This window comes from Cervus elaphus, chromosome 32 (genome assembly GCF_910594005.1).
Source record: "Cervus elaphus chromosome 32, mCerEla1.1, whole genome shotgun sequence".
Taxonomy (NCBI): domain Eukaryota; kingdom Metazoa; phylum Chordata; class Mammalia; order Artiodactyla; family Cervidae; genus Cervus; species Cervus elaphus.
The window spans coordinates 46,165,929-46,189,078 of NC_057846.1; the positions used below are offsets into that span (position 1 = coordinate 46,165,929).

Here is a 23,150-nt window from a genome sequence, read left to right on the forward strand (position 1 = left end):
ATGAATTAATTGGGTATTTTAAAAAGGTGATCTTAGCAATGATCTTATTCTTCAGGGGAAGGTAGTGTATTCAGTTAGGCATCTTTCCGTGGTAATACTTACAGAGATATATTATAAGGTTGTCCTCCAGGGGGTGTTAAGTCTTCAGCAAAGCCCCAGTGCTGCTGAAAGTCATTCGAATCCAGTTAGCACAGACAGGCAGACAATCTGGCTTCCTTCTCTCTGGGAGGCAGGCCTTCTAGGTCCCATACCCTGAATTTCACATCTCAGGAGCTATATGGACAGGACAGGACCCATAGGGCTTTCCATGCGCAGAGATGTGATTCTTGAAGGCCCCCAAATACTCTCATATGAGTTGGAGAAGGCCATGTGAGTCAAAACAGCAAAGGATCCCTCCTTCCTACTTAAACCCACAAAGGGCTATTTTTGCTGTTCTTTCTTAATTAAACCATTGCTTGGGAGTCTGCAAACCTCTAGGCCTTGGGAGCCAGCAACTTGAAGTAGTCAAGTCAACGACTGCAAAGCATACAGCAGGACGGCTTTGAGGTCCACAGGTGACCGGGTGTCAACATCTGCAATGCTGACAGGCTCTGGGATCCTGAATTAATTAGTTAAACTCCCGCATCTCTGATTCCTCATTGACAAAAGACTACATCCCAGGGCTATGGGAGGATTAACCAGGACAACCCAGAGGAAGTGGCTGGTGTGCAGGAAGGGTCCCATAAACACTATTAGTTGCTTTTATTCCAGAGTCTGGGTCCAGTCCTCATGATGTGACCTCAGTAGGTCTCTCGCTTCCCCCTACACAGACCCTTTCGTCCAGCCCACCCCCCTACACACTTATCCCAGTCTTCCCTCTGCTTCCTCACCTGCCACACCATCCGAGATCTCACCCAGGTCTCTGACGTTTAACTGCAGCTGAAACCGTAGATACACAATTCCCTCCTCTAAGAACCAGACGAGGTTTCTCCTATCTCTGAACAGTATCAGGGACACAACGTCTTGATGCAGAGGTGTGTGTGTCTGTCAAATGTGTGGAACTGGATGCTTAACACAGGTGCATTTTTTTCTTAACACTAAGTTGTACCTCTATCAACCAACCCAGTCAGAACATAATGAGAAGACCCCAGTCTCTGGGGACAGGGAGGCTTGGCTCAAGCTCTGATACTTTCTCCTTGGCAGGACACTGGGGCTGTCTCACACACAGCTTCCTCCTCTGCAGATGGGGTGGCTGTCACTTTCTCCTCTAGGAGTGAGGGTTTAGAGGTGTAGTGTACATGCATGCTCCTCTGCTCAGCCGTGTCCAACTCTTTGCAACCCCATGGACTGTAACCTGCCGGGCTCCTCTGTCCATGGGATTCTCCAGGCAAGAGTACTGAAGTGGGTTGCCATGCCCTCCTCCGGTGGATCTTCCCCACCCAGGGATCAAACCCTCATCTCCTGGGTCTCCTGTATTACAGGTGGATTCTTCACCTCTAAGCCACCAGGGAAGCCCTAGAACCATAGTAACGGGAGGCAAATGCTTGGCACCAGGCTTGCAAGTTGATGTTTACATGATTACTGGGACCTTCATTTTTGGCACAGGCATTTCTATGCTGGTCAGAGACCTCTGTTCACCACAAGGTACTCTTGAGGACAGAATATGTGTGGGCTTTTTCTTTCCCATGTGTCTAGCAGAGAGTAGACATGGGTGTGTTTAGCTAAACACACTGACTTTTAGGTACCAAACATTTAGAAGCATCAGAACGTAAGGCTCTGCAGGATGTCATGCTATGTACTATCACCCGGGTTTGCTAAGCCTGCCTCTTTTGAAGTCTGACAGACACTTTACTTGGCTGATAACTCAGCTATGGCTCCCCAGTGTACAGTAGAACTTAATAACACATCTCTCCTTGGGATAGCTCTTTAGGTTCACATGGGTTGTCTGTTTTTCTCTTTAAAGCAATGGAATGACCGTAGAGTTTTCTGGACCAATAAGTCACTCTCTTTTTCATGATTCAAAGTTAGGCTTTTATTTGGTTTCAAATTAAAAAAATAAATTTCATTATTAAATAGTGAGATGGATCTAACTGAGGTTCAGAGAAGTAGCCGACTCAGGAATATACCGCCAGGGGTACAATTCAGGGGTGGATTGCCTAAAACGAAAATGAGTTGTTAGGTTGTCATGTTTGTCCAAAGTTCGACAGTGGCATAATTCAAAGGAGACGGAGATACAAAGTTTCAAATGTTTACAATGGATGAGAGAAGTAAACCAGCTTATTCTACTGCAATCCCAAACGGGTTTCCCGTCCGATGCCAGGCAGCTCGGACACTACACCACGGTGCTGACGTCGTCGGGTTCGTCGGCTTTCTTCTGCCTGCTCGGCAGGGACTTCAAGTATTCGAGGTGTCTCCGCGCGTCCTCCTGATTCTGCCTCACGTAGTACACCACGTAGGAGATCACCATGGTGAACCAGCCGAACATGGTGACCAGCATGGCGTAATCAGTCGTTTTTTTGGGGAGGTTACAAAGGTCGGCGTCATTGGCAGCGTTGAGGAACGGCCTCCCCGCGTGCTCGTCCAGCACGGAGGTCTTGCAGATCACGCTGTGGGCCGTCTCGTGGTTGGAGACCATACTGCGCAGGACCTGCTGGAGCGTACAGTCACAGTGCCAGGGGTTGTTGGCAATCCTGGCCCTGGCCTTCAGGTTATTGAAGGCGTTTTTGTGCACGCTCTGGATCCGGTTGTCAGACAAGTCCAGAGTCTGCAGAGTTTCCGCGACTCCCTTGAAGGCGTGCTCGTCGATAAACTCGATGCCATTTTTGGACAGGTTGAGGACTCTTAGCTGATGGAGGTCCTTAAAAATCTCATTGGGGATGGATGTGATCTGATTGGAGTCCAGGTACAAGAGGACCGTTTCAGGCGGAAGATCTCTAGGTATTTCCTTGAGATTCGCATTGCTACAGGTGACATTTAGACCCCCAGAGGAAGAACAGAGACAGCCCTTGGGACACATACTGGCGGAATGGAAGCACAGTATCATAAGAACAAAACTTTGGAGGAGGAGACACATGGAGAGGGAGCGCGTTAACCACAGGTCCACCAGATTCATGCTGGAATGTCAGCATAATCACAAGCCCAAGCCTCATCTACTCCGACACGCACGTGTGCTCACGGTCCCGGCCCTGCCCACACTGTTGGTCTCCGTCCGGCGTGGTCCAAAGGGTTGCTACTCACACACGCATCTCTTCATCATGCCGGTCCTTGCGTGGGCACCTAAAGGGAAGAAAGCAGATGCAATGAGCTCTTTTGCAAACGCGGGGGGTGGGGTGGGGGGGTGCATCGCAATGAAACAGGCATCTGGTATTTTATGTGGGCAGGAGAGCTTGTTAGGCAGGTAATTTCCATCAGCACCCCTGGGAGTTATCTGCGTAATCGGAGTCTCTGCTCAAATCCCAGGTGCTGGGGGAGCGGAAGGTCAACAAACGACATTTCCAAGTGACGTCGCCTTGGTTCCTGGTGCGGAAGCTGAGCAGACGGTCCAGATTCCTCTCCTGTCCACTGGCCTTCGCCCCATCCTGCACCCTTCCTAAAGTCGACAGCAACCAGACGGAGTCACCCCTCTCCCTCCTCCTGCAAGAGGCATCAATGTGACCGAGCTCTTCCCGTGGGCGGCAACGAGAAATCACCCTGATACTGTATAGTTGATGATGGTAGATAACAACCGCTTTCGTGGCTTTTGAATGGCTGTCCAATTTGGCGTATTTTCCCTAAAGAAACCCCTTACTTGAATTATGAATGGGATGAATGGGTACATCCCAACCTTCCCAGCACAGTGTTTCCAGGGACCTTAAGCCTGGAATCGCCAAAGGAGCTGCCTCCCTCAGGACCTCCGGGGACTACACCCCACCTGGAAGGATGTCCTTACCTGAATTTCCAAAGGATTCTCTTTGTTTTCTAAACAATGTAGCCCGTCTCCAATAGATCTTTGAATATGACACACAGCTCCAAGTCTTTTTTTTTTTTTAGTATAAAAAGAGTTTTAAGAAATACTAGCCTCTTATATGTAAGTCAAATCATTAAGCTGTGCACCTTAAACTTATACAGTGCTGTATAAAATTATGTCAGTAAAGCTGGGGGTGGGGACTGACATAATTAGCAGCCAAAAAAATGCAACTGTAAAATGAGCTATGAATATTTTTCTTCTATCAATATAATTTTTAAAAATACCATCTGTATGCTCATAAGAACAGAATAATACGGCATCCTCATTAACACATATTTTGAGAATATGTTTTGGAAAGAAATTTGGCAATATCTATTGAGAACATTAAATTTTACATATATATGTGTGTGTGTATATATATATATATCTTTTGATATTGTAATTTTCTTTCAAGTAATCTATTCTAGCGAAATGTTCTAAAATAAAACAAAAATGTAACGTCCCCCCCAAAAAGAAATACTAGCCTCGAAGTCTTCCTCAATACCCTATTCTTTTCTTGTGTGTGTGTGTGGATATATATATGAGCATTTATATATATAAAATCATATTTATTTGCTTTGTCCCTCAGTCATGTCCAACTCTTTGCAACCCCATGGACTGTAGCCCACCAGGCTGCTCTGTCCATGGGATTTTTCCGGGAAGAATACTGGAGTGGGTTGCCATTTCCTTCTAGAGGGGATCTCTCTGACCCAGGGATTGAACCCAGGTCTCCTGCACTGGCAGGCAGATTCTTCACTGCTGAGCTACTGGGGAAGAATTTTATATATATATATATATGTATATAATACATGTACATATCCCCTGGAGAAGGGAAAGGCTACCCTCTCCAGTATTCTGGCCTAGAGAATTCTGTAGACTGTATAGTCCATGGGGTTGCAAAGAGTCGGACATGACTGAGTGCCTTTCACCTTTCACATATATATATATACATACATACATATATTTCCTATTGAGCTGTGGTTGGAAAAAGGCCTAAGAAATTGCAAAGCTTTAGTGATATGAGCAAGGTTATGAACTTACGCCAACATAGAGATGTGAATAAGTTTACACTTGAAACCGCTCTCCCGTGTAAAGAGGACAGGCACTCTCGCAGACGGGGGAAGTGGCCCTCAGGCAGACTCTGTACCTTACCCACAGTCACAGAGCTCATAAGTGGTACAGACGGCGGTCAAGCCAAAGCCTTTGTTCTGACTGGTGAGTCTCACAGTTCCTCTCACTACCCCTACAGCTCTTTCCCGATTCCATCTGCTCCATGGGGACAAACAAAATCCAGGGACTGCTGCGGCATCTGATGCTGTTACGCGGCGGCTCAGTCCCACGCGGCGGCTCAGTCCCACGCGGAGGACTCCATGAGCCCCAGGGAGGGGGCTCCCTGCCCTGTGGAGGGAACCCGTGCCTGACTTCAGAGGATTCTCTCTCAGGATCTAAGGAACCAGGAGAAGGTTCATCCCTCTTACAGCCGTGAGCAACAAAAGATTCTGCAAACTTGTCTTTTCTAAAGATCCCAGATGGATAAATAGAGAGGAAAATGACTCCAAATGTTACCAAACTCACAGAAAAGAAGATTAATGTGAGCTGAAAACATAACGAACTGGGTTGTTCATCATGGAAAAAAAAAATCAGATTAGCAACAGCAGAATGAAATGAATGTGCTTTTGGAATCTCGAGTCCCTCAAATGCCAGAGAGGCTGGAGCTGAACCCCGAGGCTGACTAAGCCATCCGTCAACAGCTTGTTTCATCTGCAGTGTGGGTCCACCTCCCTCCCATGTTTTCCTTCCTGCAAACCTTCATCGCGGGGCATTTGGGGACTGTAGCAATTGCTTAGATGGGGGAGAAAAGACATAGAAGGAAGGTACTGGAGGCAACATCAGAGAAGGAGGCAGTGGCAGAGGACAAGGCACAGGCTGCTGGACGGAGGAGAGGAGCTGGAGAAATGAGCGTGAACACGGAAATGAGAGTTTCCTGTCCTCAAGCAACTTCCACCAATTGAATCCGTGCCACCTCCACCTGCCTAAATCCTGTGAAACGGTGCAAAGCCTCCTCTGGAGGACACTCACATCTCTCCAGAGACCGAGTCCATCTGGAAAAAAGTGTTCTCTAATTCAGACCATGGGCTTCCCAGGTGGCGGTAAAGAACCCGCCTGCCAAGGCAGGAGACTCGGTTTTGATCCCCGGCTCGGGAAGATCTCCTGGAGAAGGAAATGGCAACCCGCTCCAATATTCTTGCCTGGGTTACAGTCCATGTGACTGCAAAAGAGCCAGACACGACTTCAGTAACTAAACAACAACAATTTCGACTCTAAGCCCTGTGAGGGCTGGGACTTGTTTCCGCCTCATGTAGACATAATAACAAGCAATTAAGAAGTAAACAGTGTACTGAGTTCATATTTCAGCTTTCATCCTTATGAGCACTGTGCTCGTGGGCAAGTTATCAACCTCTCCAAATCTCACTCCCCTTCTCACAGAGATTATAAAAGCATCTGATGACAATGTTGACATGAGAATTGTATTAGATAATCCACGCCAAGCATTTAGCACAATGCATAGTAGGGAGCAAGTGCTCAACACTTATTAGCTATAGTTATTATTACTATTATTCCAGGAGCATTTCCAACTCCTAGCATAGTGCTACATAAATATCTATCATTGTATGAATGAATCTGAAATATTCAGCAATCTAGCTGTGCTTTTTCTTCCCTACGGTAATTTTCATTATTTTGACACATAAACATCGGCTAGTCAAATGTCTGTTGGTTTTACATGTCAAAACAGTAGCCTCTGTTAGTGGCAAAATCACAAGCGTAGATTCCTCCTTGAAGAATAGAACTTTTTCTCAGCACACATCTCTAAACTTAGTCATTATTTCTCTAGAATGGTCAGTCCAATGGTCACAGTCACAGACAAGAGATGGTTAGGACAAATCTCAATATCAGAGTGTGGTTTGTCTTGAGATGAAATCCTTCATGCCCTAAATGGTCCACCTACACACAGGATGGAATGCCTGTTGGAAGTCTAAATCCTGCATATTCCTTGCATTCAAAGAGGTTGGACTCAAAACTATTTCATTTTCTCTCTGTGATTCACAAAAAGGGGATGGAATCTTCTGGGGTTGGCTAAATTGTGTTGCTGCAACAGCCTCTAGAGCCGTCACCCTCACCCAGGACTTTGAAGTGACAACAGACGCAGAATGTAGAGACGTCCAAAGACACCGCATCAAGGTTACCTCCAGCAGGGAGGACAGAAGAACTGTCTCTCCGCTCTGTCGTGCTGATTGACTGTTTTCCAAAGGGATTATCAGCTTGGCATCGCCTGCAAGTACTGGTTAGCTAAACAGCGATTCCCGGGAAGGGAAGCCGTGGGGAGCTGTGTCTCTCAGAGTAAAAACCGGGCATTCTGCAGACACCGGGGCTTCTCCGCCAGAGGGCAGAGCTAAGGAGGCGCCTAAATGCCCTCCTGTTCTGACCCAGAGAGGTCTAACCACAAACTCAGAGTAGCTAACAAGCCATCCTTCTGTGAGGGGGAGAGGAGGGGAAATGCCTCCTTGCTAACTTCAGAATGAGCAAGTGGAACATAAGGGAGCCCTGGGGTCACCTTGGTGGGGTGACAGGGCACAGCGGCAGCCCACCTGCTTTCTCGAGAAGGAAGACGACCCAGCAAGGGGACAGCCCAGATGAAACAGCATCGCTTCTACCTCCTAAATTTCCCTTCGCATTTCTCAACTCATTACTTCTGCCCTATCCTCACCCCCTCACTCCCTTCCAATATGTCTGGGGCCACGAGGAAGCTACAGGATTTCTGGGTGTGCTGTCAGGTCTGAGCTGCGCCCCCAAAGAGGACCGTTTTACCCCTAGACCCGAGCCTTGCTCCCATGTCCCTGTCACACAAGTCTCCTTTCCTCCCCTCTGGCCGCACCTCTGGGCTTGCAGAACTCCCCCGACCAGGGCTCGAATCTGTGCCCCCTGCAGTGGGAGTGCAGTCTTAACCACTGGACAGTCAGGGAAGTCCCCTGTCACACAAGTTTCTGAGCTGCAGTGATTAATGCTGGAATCGGGTGGCAATCCTCAAATACTGCTTCCAGAAAGAAAAGGAAAAAAGGAATCAGCAGCCTAGTAAGTGAGAAGGCAGTTCTTTCAGTGGCTGATTAAACACTCTGTCTTGCATGGAAGCAACCTAAGTGTCCATCGACAGAGGCATAGATAAGGATGTGGCACATACATAAAATGGAATATTAGTGTTTTTAGTGTTAGCTGTTCAGTCGTGTCCAGCTCTTTGACCCCGTGGACTGCACCCCACCAGGCTCCTCTGTCCATGGGATTTTCCAGGCAAGGATAGTGGAATGGTTCGCCATTTCTGTCTCCAAGGGGTCTTCCTGACCTAGGGATTGAACCTGGGGCTCCTGCATTGCAGGTGGATTCTCTACTGACTGAGCTACCAGGGAAGCCCCTATAACGGTATATTAACTAGCCATTGAAAAGAATGAGATAATGCCACTTGCAGCAATATGGATGGACTTAAAGATTGACATACTGGGTGGAGTTAAGTCAGAGAAGGAGACATCCCTTATGTGTGGAATCTGAAAAGAAATGATACAAGTGAACTTATTTACCAAACAGAAACAGACTCACAGACAGAGAAGGAACTTATGGTTGCTGGGGAAAAGGATGGGGGAAAGGCGTAATTAGGGAGTTTGGGATGGAAAGTACACGCTGCTATATTTAAGGCGGAGAACCAACAAGGACCTGCTGTATAGACAGGGAACTCTGCTCAGTGTCATGTGGCAGCCTGGATGGGGGGGGAGCTTGGGGGAGAGTGGATGCAGGTGTGTGGATGGCTGAGTCCCTCCACTGTTCATCTGCAGCTATCATAGTATTGTTAATTGGCTATACCCCAATACGGCAGCCTGGATGGGAGGGGAGTTTGGGGGAGAGTGGATGCAGGTATGTGGATGGCTGAGTCCCTCCACTGTTCATCTGCAGCTATCATAGTATTGTTAATTGGCTATACCCCAGTATGGCAGCCTGGATGGGAGGGGAGTTTGGGGGAGAATGGATGCAGGTATGTGGATGGCTGAGTCTCTTTGCTGCTCACCTGGAACTACCACAATATTGTTAATCGGCTAAACCCCAATATAAAATAAAGACCTAAAAAAACCCAAAAAACAAACAAACAAAAAAACAGGGGACTGTATAACCTAGACATGACCAGTTTACTTTCCCTTTTCTTTAACTCCCTGAAGCGCCCCAACTTAGACAAAAATATAGCTCTGCTTTGGTGTAACTTAATTATCTAAGTTTAAATACAGACTATCACGTATTTGTAACCTTGGTCAAACCTTTCTGTGCATTTAAATTCTTTGTCTAAAATTCTGGCATAATAGGGGACTTCTCTGGTGGTCCAGTGGTTAGGAAATTACATACTGATTTCTTTATTTGCTCAAATTTTCTGTCAACTAAGTTGTCGCTCAGTCTAACGTCCAAACACATGTCTGGTGTACATTGTTATATGTGTGGACCCTCTGTAAGTGGTTGGGCTTTTGTGTACTTTACTGTATATAATACATTAGTGTAGTATCTTTATTTCAAGTCCAGAATGTTACGAAGCAAGTGAAAAAGCAGTGGTGATGTAGCTGGTACTAGTGTACTTTACAAGGTGCTGTCCTGTAAGATTAGAAATGCGTATTTTTTTAATTTTTTTATGTATTATTTGTGCAAAAAGTATTATAAGCCCATTACAGAATAGTATTATATAGTTGATTGGGTTAGTCGGGTACGTAGGCTAACTTTGATGGACTCATGAACAAACTGGACTTAGGAACACGCTCTTGGAAAGGAACTTGTTCATTTGCAAGGGACTTACTGTATATTCTGGCCCCTCCATTTCCTCTCCAGAGCACTTCCTTGGAGCTACTGAGAGGCTGTCTCTCTCGGGCTATCGTCCTCAGTAAGGTCCCGGAACAAAGCTTATCTGGAAACTTTTAGATTGTTTGTTTGTTTCCAGGCAGCACTAACAAATAAACAACACTTTGTTTTTTGAACCCAGCATCTCTCTCTCTGGGTGCTAAATAAAGATAAGGTTATGTCTTCCCTGACATCTGTATTCATTATTCATCATGCTGCAAGGTTATAGGAAGGCTGAGTGGGGATCCATCCATCTCATATTCTTTCTGCTTCTCTGTCATCATTATTTCCCACTAAGTGCCTAAGGCATTGACAACAGCGAGAGCTTTGCAAACTCTTAACACACAATCTACACAAATGTAGGCTCCCAAAGACACGCCAAGGTCCAGAGGCAACTTGAAAACTGCTTTTAGAAAGCATTATCCATGCCGAATTCAGTTGCATTCCTGACTGGGATGGATGACTGTAACCACTAAAAAAAAAAAAAAAACTTATCATAGTCAATGACTTGGTGGGGAAAGTACAGGATTCAGATCTAAACTCAAGGAAATGAAAACACTAATTTCAATAGACACAGTACCTCAGTGTTTGCCACCTTATTTACAATAGCCAAGATATGCAAACAACCTAAATGTCCATTAACACTTGAATAAAGAATGGATAAAGAAAATGTGGCATATGTGTAGACAATGAAACACTATCAGCCATAAGAAAAAAAGAAATCTTGCCTTTTCCAGCAACATAGATGGACCTGGAAGATATTATGCTTAGTGAAGTAAGTCAGAGAAAGACAAATACTGTATATTTTCACCTATGTGTGGAATCCAAAATATGTAGAAACAAGCAAATGTGTACAATAAAACAGAAACAGTGTCACAGATACAGAAGATAAACTAGTGGTTAACAGAGGGAAGAGGCATGGGAAAAGAGGAAAATAGGGAAAGAGGATTAAGAGGTAACAAACTACTAAGTATTAAAAAAACAAGATGTAAGGATGAAATGCACAGCACAGGGAAGGCAGCCAATGTTTTATAACTTTAAATGGAATATAATCTATAAAAGTACAGAATCATTACAGTGTACACCTGAAACTAATATAACACAGCAAATCAACTAAATGTAACTATAAGTGATGATGGAAGTTAACTAGACTTATTGTAGCAATTTTTTTGCAATATATACAAATATTGAATCAATGTTGTATAATTGAAACTAATATACCATTATATATAATTACATTTAATAAAAGATGTCAAATAAATATTAAGTGAAAATGTATATATATGATCCCCTCTATGTAAAACAAAAGAGAACAATCTACACAGACACACACACACAGAGACACACACACACATTTGTGTAATTAAAACGTTATGGAAGAGCATATAAAAAATGGATAATAGTCTTATCTTTAAAGCATGGTTCCAGAGCAGATGGTATGGAGAATTTTGACCTTTTATCTTATAATCTCTACTATCACAATTTTTGCCATGAGCACAATCGTAGGATTAACTAGGTAAGAAAAAAGGGGTTGGTCTGTAGGTACTGATTGACAAGCTATTTTCTGTTAGGAGTTACAGAAAGTACAAAAGTATGCAAGACATGGTGTCTCCTGACCTGTTGAGTCACCCTAAAAAGTCGCTTAAACTTTCTTAGATGAGGGTACAGCACACCATAAGCTTGAGGTTAGATAAAACCAGGGTCAACTCTCAGTTTGGGTACCAGCTGGGGGATCTTGGGAAAACGAAGCAACTGTTTGGAGGCTAAGGTTTCTCAGCCATATATAAGAATAACACCTATTTCACAGGCTTCATGTATGGGTGTAATTGTGCCACTCTCATAGCAGATGCCGGAGAAGGCAATGGCACCCCACTCCAGTACTCTTGCCTGGAAAATCCCATGGACGGAGGAGCCTGGTAGGCTGTGGTCCATGGGGTCACTGAGTCAGACACGACTGAGCGACCTCACTTTCACTTTTCACTCTCATGCACTGGAGAAGGAAATGGCACCCCACTCCAGTGCTCTTGCCTGGAGAATCCCAGGGACGGGGGAGCCTGGTGGGCTGCGTCTATGGGGTCGCACAGAGTCAGACACAACTGAAGTGACTTAGCAGCAGCAGCAGCATAGCAGATGCCTGACAAAATGTTACTGACCCTGAACACACCTTCAAAGGCATCATAGTCAAGTTCAGATTTCCCAAGCGTTCTGTGGAATACCGTCTGCAAGTTGCAGTCACAGAAGTCTGAGAAACGCCCTCTTTGAGAGTTATAATGGTCATCAGCCTATTTAAGGTTCTGAGAAATGACAGCAAAGGAACCTATTAACTCACAATTATCCAAACATACTTGGCCCCCCTGCCAAAGGCCTCTGGTGCCCTGTAATTTTTATAGAATAACCACCCACGGAATATGATACTTGGTAAATTCAGATCTAACTAAAGAACATTTAATATTATCTCTACTATTTCTCCTCTTACTTCATCCAAATATTCTGAAGGAAAACGAGGTGACATGCTTTGCAAATGAGAATTCAATTTGCCACTTGATCCTTCTCAGGCCAAATAATATTACCATACAGAAATAATCACCACCAACTATTAATAACATTCATTGCAGGTAGAGATGAAAAAATGACTAATCTATAGTTATCACAAAGGATCAGTTTGTTTAATGAAGGAAATATCTCAATTAAAACTTACATGCCCATAAATAAATTGCAACAAATGGGATATTACTATGTTTCAATTTTAGGCTCTCCGATTTCCTCATCCTGCCTCAGGCACCACTTTTATTTCTGAAAGAATCATTAATAACATGATCCTTAAGGGCTTTGAAGACCTTGCGCATGTGTGCTCAGCTGTGTCCGACTCTGTGTGACCCCATGGACTGTAGCCTGTCAGGCTCCTCTGTCCATGAGATTCCCCAGGTAAGCATACTGCAGTGGGTAGACATTGCCTTCTCCAGGAGAGCTTCCCAACGCAAGGATGGAACCTGCGTCTCCTGCGTCAGCAGGCAGGTTATTTACCACTAGTGTCAGCTGGGAAGACCCTTGAAAACCTTAGAGAGTGGTAACTCCAAGAGAAGGCTTTGGAGTTAGCCCTATCTAAGCTTCTAAAGACGCTTGCTCCTTGGAAGGAAAGTTATGACCAACCTAGATAGCATATTAAAAAGCAGAGACATTCCTTTGCCAACAAAGGTCCATCTCATCAAGGCTATGGTTTTTCCAGTGGTCATGTATGGATGTGAGAGTTGGGCTATGAAGAAAGCTGAGCACCGAAAAATTGATGCTTTTGAACTGTGGTGTTGGAGAAGACCCTTGAGAGTCCCTTGGACTGCAAGGAGATCCAACCAGTCCATCCTAAAGGAGATCAGTCCTGGGTGTTCATTGGAAGGACTGATGCTGAAGCTGAAACTCCAATACTTTGGCCACATCATGCGAAGAGTTGACTCATTGGAAAAGACCCTGATGCTGGGAGGGATTGGGGGCAGGAGGAGAAGGGGACGACAGAGGATGAGATGGCTGGATGGCATCACCGACTCAATGGCATCATTACTCAATGAGTTTGAGTAAACTCTGGGAGTTGGTGATGGACAGGGAGGCCTGGCGTGCTGCGATTCATGGGGTTGCAAAGAGTCAGACACGACTTAGCGATTGAACTGAACTGAACTGAACTGAACTGAACAGAAGCTTCTAACTTTGACATTCAATCACTTGCATGTGTGCTAAGTCACTTTAGTCGTGTCCGACTCTTTGTGACCCTATTGGCTGTAGCCTGCCAGCCTCCTCTGTCCATGGGACTCTCCAGGCAAGGATAATGGAGTGGCAAATAGTTATTAAACATATACAGTTACAACTCTTATTAACCCATTTCTCAACAGGATTGGATTTTAAGAAATGTGAATATGAGAACTAGAATATTTAGACTATGGTTTTAAGAAAAGTTGTTATAAATGGTACATTTCATTTGCCTTCTCAAAATTTATATCCTCTTTCTCATGCAACTTACTGACACAAAGTGACAACTTTATGCATATTTCTACTGGAAGCTGTAATTAAATTGGAACGTTTTAAATTAGGGAAACTGAATTTTCAGAGTAATTTCTTATAATTGCATCCAATTCTTGGAAAGTTGTATTTTTATTATTTAAAATGAATAAATCTGAGCTCCTGGGGATAAAAAAAGAAGTGGCCTTAGGATTTGCTTTGATTGCAGATGAAGCAGAAGTTATATTTTGCCTATTCTAAACCTCAGCCTTTTCAAGAGTCGGCACGTGCTCTTGCCTTTGCTCTTGGAATCTCCCCAGCCACCATGGCCAGCACGCTGGGTAGTGAGTGATCCAATGAAGGGAAGGCCTACTGTCCCAGCCTAGGCCCAGCCACACTCCTGACATGTGGAAAACCCAAACCAGAGCATCAGAGCCAACTATCGGAGCCGCGGGTGACCACAGACTCATGAGTGAGCCCACCTTAGCAGAGGACCACCCAGTTACTCATGAACTTGTACACAATGCCACCAGGTTTGGGGACACTATTACTTCAAAAAAGCTAGCTGATACACATAACCATTTAACAGTTTAAAAAGTTAATATATTTATGTTAATAACCACAAGGCCTGATTGATACTTAACAGATTCACACCAACAGCTATTAGAAAAAATGCTTCTTAAAGTCTGATAGAAACCTCATTCAAGAAGGTTGTAATGGCTCAATGCTGAAGGGCATTAGCAGTTACATTATCAGTAGAAACCAAACCATTTAACTCTATCTACTGACCATGAGTGTCAATAATGTTCCAAACTGCTATGGCATCCCCCAAGTAGATCAGGAAAGCCAATATGTAGATGAAAGACATTCATTCAAGACCAAGATCAAATCTGGATAATACATTTTAAATACTGTTTGCTTCCATATCCCTGGTGCCTATGGCTCAGCGTCCAGAGTGGGGTCAGAGCTCCGTCTGTGCAGCCAGGAGCAGGTGCTCGGGGGTCAGACTGTGTCTGACACTGAGTCCCAGTTCCATCCATGACCTTGGCTTGCCTCAGTCTCCTCCTGTATAAACAAAGATCACAGCAGAAGCTATACTTCTTCTATTTGTGGGTGTGTGCTAAGTCTTCAATCATATCCGACTCTGTGACCCCATGGCCTATAGTCCGCCAGGATCCTCTGTCCATGGGATTCTCCAGGCAAGAATACTGCAGTGGGTTACCAGGCCCTTCTCCAGAGGATCTTCCCAACCCAGGGGTCGAACCTGGATCTCCCACATTGGCAGGCAGATTTTTTTTACCACCGAGCCACCTGGGAAACCCTCTTCCATTTGTAGTGAGGATTAAAAGAGATCATTTAGGTGCAGCACTTGAAACAGTATGTGGCACTAAGCCAGTAAATGTTAGTTATTTCTGTTTGTTGAGCGATTTCTGTTTGACGCATACTCTTGGAGACAAGGCTTCGGAAGCCATCATCCAAACAGAGACAAATATCAAAGAGACAACTACAGGGAAAACCAAGTTTCTAGAGATTCAGTGAAGAATGTTTTTCTGAGTGTTCCTTGTACTACCTTTATTTTTGCAACTTTTTAAACATTTGAAATTATTTCCAAATAAGTTTTGAAGAACTTAAAAAACATATATTAAGAGTGTCACATACAGATATGAAACTCATACTATATGCATATCATTGGCTGAATTTTTCACTTTACCAATAGTTTCCCACGTTATTACATAATCTTTCAATCTATCATTTTTATTTTTTTAATATTTTTATTGTGGTAAAAGTCACACAATATAAAACACACGATTTTAACTATATTTAACCGTACAGTTCAGTGGCACTAGGTACATTCACATTGTTGTGCAATTCTCCCCATCATCCATCTCCTGAATTTTTCACCTTTCTAAACTGAAACTCTGTCCTCATTAAATAGCAACTCCCCACCCAGTCCCTGGAATCTACCAACGTACATTCTGACTCTGAATTTGACTATTCTAGGTACCTCGTATAAGTGGAAACAAACAGTACCTGTCTGTACCTAATGTATATTGGAATGCATGTTTAAGTTAACTTAATATATGTCCTACAAACAGAGCGTGCCTCCTTTTTCCCCCCGGTGCTATGCAATAGGTTCTCATTAGCTATTTTATACACAGTAATGTATATATGTCAATCCCAATCTCAGGGAAGAATTTAAAGGTCACGTCTTAGCAACTGTGATGAAACAGAACTGAAATAAACAGTATTTTATTAATTCAGGTGCTATGGCCAGCATGCAGTTACTCTGAGGTCCTCACCTGTGGTTTTGTCTGCAAAAGGTGTCCATCAAATGAAACCTGCTCTCCACTGCAGAGACCTAAAGGTAGAACCCTGAGGGAAGCTTTTCTCCAATTTCATTTCGGCCACTCACCCACCAGCATGCCTGCCCGGACCTGTGACTTCACACAAAGTGTTGCCGAGTAATCCAGGCTGATAACCTGAGGCTGACATCTGGACCCTGATTTCATTTGCATCCAAATTATCCTTCCTTCTAGAATCTCATGATTTTTCCTTTCCAGAATGCCTGTGTGTCAAACCAAGTGGAACTGCTACCCCTCCAACCTGCTAGCAGGAAACAAGCAGTGGGTGAATTATCCTGAACCCTTATGTGATTTGCCTTCAATTTCAGACTGATTCTTCATTCCACTAAGGACCCTAACGTACACTGTCAAATTTCATCTTCTCGGTGAAATTACATGGGGGATCATGTAAGATCAAACTTTTCCTCACTGAGTTTATCCTGTGATACATGTTTTTCAAAACGCTGTGTCCTCCACTGTATAGCACAGGGAACACTGCTCAATACTCTGTAATAAGCTATATGGGAAAGGTGTCTGAAAAAGAATGGATACATGTATATGAATAGCTGAATCACTTTGCTGTGCCCCGGAAATTGACACAACATTGTAAGTGATACTACACTCCCATTTTAAAAAATTAAATAAATATGCTAGCATGCTAATATGCACTAATTAAGTATGCTAATAAACAAATATGCTAATATACATTTTTAAAAAAACCATACTTAAGTCTTCCTTAGAGAAGAAGATAAGATGGAAAGACAAGCAATATCTGCAGAATTATAAAGCCACACAGAAAGCTTGCTTGGATACTACTGATGACAATTTATTTCAAGCCGAAGGATCCTCAGACAGGCAGTCTCCTGTTCATGAAATTATGCCCTTGGGTGAAGGAGGCTGTGCTTTTAGATTAATGGCTTGGGTATAGTCTAGAGTTGTTCTCACCTCTTCCTGTTCTCCACCCGAGTTCTTTATCTTCTCAGTGAAACATAGGCTTCTTCCCCCAAAACTTCCTTTTACGTAAGGAAACTCAACAAAACAAAAAAAGGAAATCAGAACTGAGGTTTCCATACTACGTAGTTCACTGGAAGTCCATAGGGAACTGTGGGGCCCTGTGCTGGCTTGACTTTCCTCTGGGAATCACCCGGAAAAATTAACAGGTATCCAGGGACTTAGCTTTTGTCAACAACCAACCAAATAAAACTTTCCAAACTCACTTAATTGTCTGCAGGATGCAGTAAGACTTCCTCAACGCCTCGCTCAGCCATAAGATGCCAATTGAAATAAAACTGAATGTGTATTCTCCATTCCAGCATGTACTCTCTCTTGGGGAAGAAACCAGCCAGGTAAGATAAGTAAAAAACAGTAAGAATCGGTCCAGGTGAAGATAAGAAAGTCAGGCAGAGGAGAGAGCCACTCCCAGAAAAAGATAACAAATTCCCATTTCTGTCTCCTCTGAAGGCTTGCTCAGTTTTTAAAACATAAATCATCAGAATATTAAGAAGTAGTCACAAGCTTGATTGCCCACTGGACAGTTTCAGAAGCTGTGAACAAATTATTGTTCAGTCGCTCAGTCCTGTGTGACTGTGACCCCATGAACTGCAGCACACCAGACCCCTCTGTCCTTCACCATCTCCCAGAGTTTGCTCAAACTCATGCCCATTGAGTCGATGACGCTGTCTAACCATTTCATCTTCTAGAGCCGCCCCTTTCGCCTGTGACCAAGTTGCCTATGTATTAAAGCAAGTCTTATACACAGTCAGCTCCAGTAACCACTGGTCAGGAGAAAGTGCGTTATTTTTACACCACCTTGGTATTTTGCGTCATCTCAGGATGTGAGAAAGGGAGAAACATGGGTCTGGGCTGGGCTCCCGGCTCCCTGATGTAGGGACACTTGATTTAAGTATGAGGACATCATTCTCCCTGCTGCCCCGCCACGACCCACATCCCATGCACTTCTTTCCACCTCAGCAGTTCCTAAAGTAACAGGTAGGAGGGGTGGACAGGGTGGTCGTGAGCAGCCCCAGGGCTGACTCGGGGTCAGGGACCCAGGAGGTGCTCAGGACCTTCTTGCTCAATGCAGGGCTGAATGGCTGAAAATAAAGCAGACGTTTCTCAAGAGCCAAAGAGCCTGACAGGGTGCAGGCGTGCCCCCTCTCTTTCATCTAGATGGTAGCCGAGAAACCAAGAAGAGAGAGCACCACTAATGGTGACCTGCCTCTCACGCAGTCAGGACCCAGATCAACGCAGGGAGCCTTTCACATTGAGAAAATGAAGAAGGCAGCATTCAGTTCAAGAAAACCAACATCTAGCAGGATCAGTAGGATGATGCCCGGGCATGGCCAGGTGGGCTCACTGTGTTTAACACGCCGAGATGGGTCCCAGTCTCTCAGACGCTGTGTCATCAAGCCAGTGACATTGGCCTGGCCTATGAGATGCAGAAACACACAGTCAAAACATGAAGGTAAAATATTTATGGGGAACCCACACCAGTTTCCTTGCCTGGAAAATTCCATGGAGGAAGGAGCCTGGCAGGCTACAGTCCATGGGGTTGAAAAGAGTCAGACACAACTGAGCAACTTCACTTCACTTTTAGAAGCAGAGAGGGGCCTCTCTGGTGGCTGGGTGGTAAAGAATCCACCTGCCAATGCAGGAGATTTGGGTTTTTGACCCCTGGGTCAGGAAGATCCCTTGGAGAAGGAAATGGCAACCTACTCCAGTGTTCTTGCCTCGAAAATCCCATGGGCAGAGGAGCCTGGTGGGCTACAGTCCAAGAGGTCCCAAAAGAGTCAGACACGACTTAGCGACTCAACAGCAACACTACAAGTGGCAGAGATAGACTGAACCTGCACCAAGTGGACTTTTCACTTTACTTGTGCAGCATTTCCCTCTCTGCCTGTCCTCTGTCTCAGCTCATCATCGACCCTCAGGGAGAGGGAGCGTCTATGAGTCTATAAGGCCTCCCTGGTGCTCCCTGCAGGGAGCTCTCTGGAGGTGAGGCTGTCCTGGCAGGACTCCAATACCGAGGGCTCTTCAGTGGAGGAAACAGATGGCACTCATCTCGTGACAGGGAAGCCGAGGCCTTGACCACATGAAGAGCTGGCTCTTCTATTATCCAGGTAGTAGACTCTCATCTCTTTGGGCATCCAGGTTGGTCTGTTCCAACTGATTAACAATTATCTATGATTGGGACCGTGCTTGCCTTTCTGTAGGCAGAACTAGGAGAGAGTGGTTGAAAGTCTGCTCTAAGCAGGGATGATGGGGATGGTTTGGAAAAGGTCATTATTCTCTTCTGGTGCCGGCAAATATGCCCTGACGAGGCGGGACTTTCCACCTGAACAAAAAAACAGCAAGCACCCCTCCCTCTCTGGCCCTTTATTTACAAGATATGTCTGTGGAAATGACCCAAATGTCCATCGGTAGAAGAATGGATACCAGAATATGTGGTATGTATATACAGTGGAATACTAATCAGCCATCAAAAAGAATGAAATAATGCCATTTGCAGCAACATGGATGAACCTAGAGATGATCATATTAAGTGAAATAAGTCAGATAGAGAAAGACAATCATATCATATCACTTATATGTAGACTCTAAAGTAGGACACAAAGGAAACTATCTGTGGAACAGAAACAGAATCATGGACACAGAGAACAGTCTGGTGGTCGCCGAGGGGGAAGGGAGTTGGAGGAGGCATGGAGTGGGAGGTTGGGGTTAGCACATGTTAGCTGTTACATATAGAGAATGGATAAACAACAAGGTCCTACTATATAGCACCAAGAACTATATGCAATATCCTAGGATACACCATAATGGAAAAAATAACTGAATCACTTTACTGTACAGCAGAAGTTAACACGTTGTAAGTCTACTATGCTTCAATAAAAAAAAATAAAACACATTAAATGTATGTCTGTTATCCTCCACAGGGGAGCTCATCTGTTATCTGCTGACCTGAGAAGGGTAGTCGCCTGGGTGTCTGGCTGTGGACATGTTCATAAAGGTCTCTTTTCTCTTAATTTATCATAAAACTTCCATGTTAAGTCTTCCCAGGCGCACGTGAGGTTCCTGAGCCTTTTTCTGAGATGACCAAGGTGGAAGCTTCAGAAAGGCATGTTTATAATGTCAACAAAGGAAGCGCTCACAGACAGTGTTCCTTGAGGCCACCGTGGGGATGTCTCCTTGTTTGGAGGCTCTGCCCCTTGGCCACAGGCAACGCTGCTGCAGCTGCTTCAGGAGGTGGAGGAGCCTCGGGCTAATGTCTGATGAGTCAGACTCTGGATTCTTCCAACCCCTGGGTTCTCTCTCTCTCTCTTTCATCCGCCTCCTGGGTCCCGGGTCATTTTCACCGCTCATTATCACCAGGACCAGAAGGAAGGTGGAGGAAATGAAGGGAGATGAAATTCAAATGAATCAATCCTGCCACTTGTTCGCAGTTCAGCTCGCGAGCGTACAGTGGGGAGGCGGCGGCTGCTCTTCTGTGGGTTCCGAGTCTCTGAGTTATTCCTGTGCCCCTTGCTGCCAGGCAATATTGAGGGGGCTGGATGCAAATGAGCTGTGGGACAGAAGCAGGGAGGCGGGGGGGAAGCTCACTCCGGCAGCAACTTCTTCAAAGGAAAGGGAAAGGATGTCACACAGAGTAGCCCGAGTTTTATTAAACAAGCTCATGTTTGGACTCATCTTATTCCCTCAGAAGCAGAGGGAAAGGGATGCAAAGACCATACTGACAGCAATTATCATGCAGAAGATGCCCTGATTGTCATAGCAACAAAAAGAAAGTATTCTGCAAAGAGTATGCCGAGGACGGCAAAAACAGACACAAGGAGGGACGGTATGAAAACCTGAAAGAAGAAGGAAAGGGGAACAAACACAGGAGCATCTCTGACCCAACATCACTGACACAGGTGGGCTGCAGGAGAGGGCGGGGAGCTGGAGTGGCGGGCGTGTCCTCGTCTCTCCGAGCTCGTGTGAGGGGAAGGGACTGGACCCTGGTTCCCAGTGTCTTGTCCTGCTCTGGAGCGGACTCTGCAATGTGCCACCCACAAGGCCCTGCAAGGCAGAGCTTACGTAATAGGCAGAGCTTGTTCCAGCTACGGGGATGCTGGCGGGGAGAACCCCTTTCAGGGACTTTCTCCAAAGCAGAATCACTTTGCCTCCCAGGAAGAAGCTACACCCAATGACTGACCAGGGAAGGGGAGAAAGTCCTGGCCACACTGGACCATTCTGGGACAGCTCTGAGCTGCCGCGGGGTGGGCTGAGGCCATCTCAAGGCTCTGCATCACAGCGTAACTTCTTCCTCTCTCCAGTCCATCCCGTCCCATCCACCAATGCCGATCCCAAGTGTACTACTTCTGAATAAACCTCTTGTTTGCAGAGTCCCATTCCCGGTCTTCTCCCCTGAAAGCTTGACAAGGGATCATCCTGCCTGGGGTGTACAGTTGATCATTTTTTTTTTTCTTCTGAGCTAAAGATTCACTCTTGGTTATGATATTGGTATATACAAGAGAAGCTATGAAACTCATCCAAGAAGAAACGTAAGCTGAGGAGGTGGGAGATGCAAGAGACAAAAAGGCTGTGTGTGAGCTGAGTGGGAATAAGATAACGAGACTGGGCTTCAAACTGAACATTAAGAGAAGCAGCGGAAGGGACCCTAAGGAATAGGGAACACCAAGAAGCCAGAAGCGCATCACTTAGCAAACATTATGGCATCCAGATCAGGCCCAAGCTTGCAGGAGGCGGGCAGCGAAGGGGTCCAGAGTGGGGCTCCGTTGGGGAGGTAAGGGGTGGGGTTCGGATGACTCCTATACCACAGCTGAGTCCACTAGTGGGCAAGTGACCATCTGGGGCTAAATCTAAGAAGCGGATGCTTTCTACTTGGGGGAGCTTTTGGCAACACAATCTGAAGAGAATGTTTGCCACCAGAAAAAGGTGTCATAACACAGAGACTGGACTAAATTATCCTTGCCACCAAATGGCATCAGACAGAGCCTTTAGACCCCAGGTCTGAGGGCAATAAAGCGGGAAACAGCTCGATGAATGGAGACTCATGAAACCAAGGTCTCCTTGAATTCTACCATAGGAGGCATTAAGCACTTGAACTGCAATTACCATACGGCAAAAAATAGATAGTATGTAGCTATTTTAAAAAACAAGAATACACACAAACATTCACCAATACACACACACAAATATATTTATAAAGTCTACCACATCTTAATATTAGAAGAAAAAAGCCAGTTGTCTAATTCATGCAGTAAGCAAATACATCTGTGGCATCATTTACTACATCTGATAATCTTATCATCACTCACGTTTAAAATGCATAAATACCTCTGGAGGAATTTACAACTGCCAATTGCATCGCCATTTTCCAGGTGAAGAAATCGAGACCCAGAGATGTTCATTAATCTGCCGAAGGTCACAGAGTTAGTAACTAGCTAAGGGAGGATTTGAACTGGTGCAGAAACCCTGCAGGTCACGTCTTTCTCTCCCTTCTTCCCTCTCTCTTAATATCTGGGGGGGTGTGTGCACGCGTGTGTGCGTGAGCTCTGTCTCCCTCACCACGACCCTGCAGCCGGCCCTGCAAAGAGGAAGTACAGTGACACCACCTACGTCTGTCTGAGAGCCTCGGGTTTAGCAGGTGCCTCGACGGAGGTGTGGTTGTCATTACGGTGCCTCAGAAAATCTTCAGTGCTCCTTGGAGAAGGGGGAGGGCTGTACTTCCCCCTCCCCCACACATCCACTTTAGAGTTAGCTGTAGCCACGTGATCACTTTGGCTGATGAATTCTGAGCAGAACTTAGGTCAGTTTTAAGGACCCTTTTAATCTCCTCCTCCGTCTTCCTGGGTCTGTAAGTAACTCAGAAAAGGCAGATCGCGTCACTAACACACTGGACGCACAGCAGGAATGAGAATTAACCGGGGGTTGAGCCCACACTC

At 45.2% G+C, this 23,150-nt stretch overlaps 1 protein-coding gene across 8 annotated transcripts in view; it reads right to left on the bottom strand.

Moving 5' to 3' along the window:
• Nucleotides 1-1,986: 1,986 nt before the first annotated feature.
• Nucleotides 1,987-23,150, bottom strand: part of LRRC3B (leucine rich repeat containing 3B) — a 96,505-nt gene continuing 75,341 nt past the window's right edge. For 7 of the 8 annotated variants that reach the window (XM_043893898.1, XM_043893890.1, XM_043893891.1 and 4 more), the window contains exon 2: nucleotides 1,987-3,255. In XM_043893898.1, coding sequence (XP_043749833.1) covers nucleotides 2,312-3,091 — 780 coding nt within the window. In that variant the 5' untranslated portion in view covers nucleotides 3,092-3,255 and the 3' untranslated portion in view covers nucleotides 1,987-2,311. Of the gene's footprint in view, nucleotides 3,256-14,656; nucleotides 14,714-23,150 lie in introns of those variants that run through there. The other variant, XM_043893895.1, reaches the window with a different exon arrangement.